Genomic DNA, 4,014 nt, shown 5'->3' with positions numbered 1-4,014 from the left:
ATTTGTAATTTACAAGGGAAAACACAACTTCCTTTTCATTTGGAGCTAGCATATAAATCCTTTTGATAAATGTTTTATTGCGGGATGGGATCTGAGCTAGATGATGGCTACAGCTGAAATTAACTTTCAAATTATCTTGTTTATAATTGATAGCATGCCCATTGGGATAACCCACAGTATACAGATTCTGTTCGAAACGTGATGGATAGAAATTTACGTATTTTCTTGGAGTTGGAGATAATTACTGGCCTCAATTGTCTCTCTATATATGAAAAGGATGGCTTCTGCCACTTGAAAAATGGATAACTCCAATTTCTTGGATAAGGATGGGCAGACTTATCAAGTGAGGAAGCCGAAACGACAGCGATTCTTCTTTCTCAAACAAAAGATAAGTTTTCCTACAACGACATGACCCTATCTTTACCTGTTCGTTTGTGTGTTTTTTTCTTTTTTTCTCAGGAAAAATAAAGACAGGATTCAGTTGAGCTATGGATAGCCGTAACAGCTCAGGATAGATCTGCACTTACCAGTTCTCAATATCGGCAAAGATAGGTCAGACCTCGAGTACGAGACCCCCATTTATTTTTTGAATTAATCTTAAGAGTATATTTAATATGAAAAAAAATATCAAATTGATTTTTTAATTATTTTAATATGTTAATGTTAAAAAAATAAAAAATATTTTAATATTTTCTTAAATAAAAAAATATTTTTAAAAAACAAGGTTCCACATAATAACAATCGCACTCTATTAAGAATGAAAAGGCATTCAGCTAATTAAATTTGAGTTAATTTTGTTCCACATACCTCTTTCCATGATCAAGAGTTTTAATTAGTTTGATCTCTTTCTTGTTAATTTGATTATTGTTTGAATTCTTTTAGTATTTTCTGAATTACTAGTAAAAAATTATGGGCCGATAAATATCTGTATGTACGAAAATAAAAATTTAAATCGAAGGGTGGAATCTGTTTTCTTTAAATCTAGAGGAGAATTTGTGTCTTGTTTATGGAAGTTCCTTTGTCTATAACGAACACCATGAACACCATGGCACCAGCCACCAAGATTTTTGCTTTTGCATACAAAGAGAAGGGGAATCACGTCCCGAACTTGAGAGTTTTGAGGAATGTTATTAATTAATTCTCGTCCGGGGTGGTTGGTTAATTTGAAACCTAATATGAGTTGAGTTTTATAAAAGAATAAAAAAAAAATTAACCCTGTTTTCTTCAATATTCTATTTTATAAAATGACTTTATTTTGATTTTTTTTAAATAAATTTTTAACTAATCCAAGTTAATCTACTCCTCAAATGTGATTCGAGTATTACTTTGAGTTGACTCAAGTATTACTTTGAGTCGACTCTCGATTCAGATTTAATATCAATGTTTGTGAGAGCAATGGGGAGAGAGAAGATGCGGGTGTGGCATGTGGGAGAAGCTTTGTGGAGAGTCTGCGGGGGAGGGGAGTATATGATAGGTCACTCGTCTTCATATATCCATTTCTAATAGGCCATAGCTCTTGGCCCACGCTGTATGGGTTTTCAAAATTACCGGGCGTGGCTCGAACTCTTCTTTCAAAAATGACTTGCCATGGCAGCCTAGATGCAGCGCCTCAAAGAAGCAGCAGTTGTTAGCAATGGCACGTCTGATCCGGCAATGCCGTTTCTACGTAACCATTGCTTCTGTCACGCTGTGTTCAACTACCTCCTCTCTGAATCTTTAATTTTATCCATCAAAGCCATCTCTGCTCGTCTCTCTCTGACTGTAGTTACAGCTTCTAATCGTAACGTGCATTTTCGATCACGCCGTTCAGAAAAAACTTCTGGTTTTGGACAAGAAGGAAATGCAAGTGATTCGGATTCTGAATCATACAAAAGCCGCAAACAGAAAAAACGAGAGGCTCGACTTGCCATTCGTTGGGGCATGGAACTGGCTTCCTTTTCTCCACCCCAAATCAAACGCATTATCAAGTGATGAACGCAAATTAACTTCCCTTCTTATTTTTTCCCCTAAAATCACGAACTTTAAAGCTATTCTTTGCAGTTTAAATTGTGTCTTGCTTGGGATTTTCTAGGGTGGCTTCACTTGAGAAATACGTATTCGATGCGTTAATGTTAGTGAAGGTACTTCTGCTGTGATATCATGTGTCTTTACTCTTTCTGAGTGCGTTGATTTTTTAGCTGTTTTATGTTTTTAGCGAGGGAGGCAAAAGAAGATAATGTGCGTGTTTTTGTAGCAGAGACCAGGACCGGATGTGCGGCAAGGAAAGCGGAGGCAATATAATTGCGTATTTAATGAGAAAGATGTTCGTTTCATGGTGTGGCTTTTATTTCTCTCAATCAAGTAAACTGTGTGTCATGCAAGAACATCATAGGTGCATATCTTGTCTTGTAGAGAATCTTTAACATCGAGTTTTACCATTATAAATGTGTTCTTAAATCTTGATTGCTATGTGCAATGTGTGGGTGGGGAAATTGTTGCGGGATGTAGAAACTGAACTGATGGATGCTTTGATTCATGCCTCCAGAAGATGGTGATTGGAGTAGGCTGCAGGGATTTTCTGGTTTGGAGGAAAAGATTATTGGCGATGACAATGAAGAATCTGGAGAAAGCGAATACGATGTGGAAGAGGAGGCATGGTAAGCAATTACTGCCTGCGGTTGTTTTGAATAGCAATACAGTTGGGTTTATGAACGCACATGTCAAATTCTTCAGTCTTCTTCTGGTCTAACTCCAACTGTGAAATCTGTTAATTGAAGACACTGATCTTATTTTAACTTTCTTCACTACCAATTCGGTATTGAACGCAAACCTATCATTACAGCTCTTTTCTTGGTCTACAACTTATGGATGCAATTCTCACTTCCGTAGTCTTGATTATGTCTTGTTGCATTTTACTTCCACAAGCTGAAGCTTGCATAAGTGTGGTAAGTGGAAATAATGAATTAGAACTCCAAGGAAGCTGGAGTATTTTCAGGGGTCACACGAGTACATTGGTATAGCAGCCAGTTGGTTCGATGGCCTGATTAACAGAGACATAAAAGTTATCAATGAAGTTTATGCACTTCGAAGCATTGATTTTGACAGTCAGTTCAGTGAAATGTCACCCTGAGTGTATCAGTTACTGCATATCAGCTTCGTTCACGAGACATCTCTAACAATGGGCTAACGATTCCTACTGTGAGTTTGTTGATGAAAAAATGTTGTTTGGAAAGAAAAAAGGGGGTGAAAATTCATATAAAGTCACCACATGAACCATCAATCACTTGGCTTTCTTCTTCTTTTTTTCCCAACTGAAGAAATAAAAAAACTATCAACAGGAGACTTTATCGCTTCCAGACGATTACTTAGCTCTTGCGAACCCAGCATATTAAATCCTGCACATTCTACGCATGTTTGTATATCATTATATAGTCCAAGAAGCAGAGACCATGGTCTGTCTGTATAATTTGTTGCAAGGATGCCTTCAAGGGTAATGTTGAATTGTTCATCATCTATCTTTCCTATGATGGAATGATCTATCAAGCAGGAACTGCATAAACATGTGCGAAGAATGCATGCAGTTCAAGAACACAAGGGAGTTGCAGAAGAAAATGAGCAGGAATTGGAAACTGCAATCACAGCTGCCAAAAAGTCCCTCGCCCGTTTCCTCCATGGCCTTGATAAACAAATGCCGAGAGAATCTAATCATATTGATTTGTAATATAAATAATTTTTTATCATTGCATATTTTCTCCACGAAGCGTCTAATACGTGTCTCATTGATCTCAGCAATTTATACTGGGCAAAACAAGCAGGGTAGCTGACGAGCCACCTCATAGAATTATAGGCTATATAGCTTGGGCTTAGGCTCGTGGATGTAAACACGGCTTGTAGAGTCATATCTTTTGCTTTTGAAGGCGAGGCCCATTACCATTCCCCTTTCCTTCCCTTCATTCCTTTTTGCTGTCCTTTGTTTTTAAATTTTGGATGGTGAGAACCATTGGGAGTCTGGGACTTGTAAACCGGTGGACACTT

At 37.5% G+C, this 4,014-nt stretch overlaps 1 protein-coding gene across 6 annotated transcripts; it reads left to right on the top strand.

Moving 5' to 3' along the window:
• Window positions 1–293: 293 nt before the first annotated feature.
• Window positions 294–3,655, top strand: LOC105132954 (uncharacterized). 6 transcript variants are annotated; one of them, XR_843673.1, is made up of 5 exons: window positions 1,410–1,967; window positions 2,072–2,120; window positions 2,234–2,314; window positions 2,525–2,924; window positions 2,975–3,655. XR_843673.1 is itself a non-coding variant. In XM_011036710.1 (4 exons), exons 1-4 carry the CDS (start codon window positions 1,600–1,602, stop codon window positions 2,726–2,728), a joined length of 699 nt encoding a protein of 232 aa, XP_011035012.1. In that variant the 5' UTR covers window positions 1,410–1,599; the 3' UTR covers window positions 2,729–3,655. The 6 variants fall into 6 exon arrangements, 2 of the variants coding, with proteins under 2 accessions (XP_011035012.1, XP_011035011.1); XM_011036710.1 differs by having other exon boundaries at window positions 2,237–2,314; window positions 2,525–3,655; XM_011036709.1 differs by having other exon boundaries at window positions 2,525–3,655.
• Window positions 3,656–4,014: the final 359 nt, after the last annotated feature.

The sequence above is a fragment of the Populus euphratica genome, unplaced genomic scaffold, assembly GCF_000495115.2.
Source record: "Populus euphratica unplaced genomic scaffold, PopEup_1.0 scaffold68.1, whole genome shotgun sequence".
Classification (NCBI taxonomy): Eukaryota; Viridiplantae; Streptophyta; class Magnoliopsida; order Malpighiales; family Salicaceae; genus Populus; species Populus euphratica.
The sequence above is the reverse complement of the archived record's forward strand: the minus strand, read 5'-3'. Positions and strand labels throughout refer to the sequence as shown.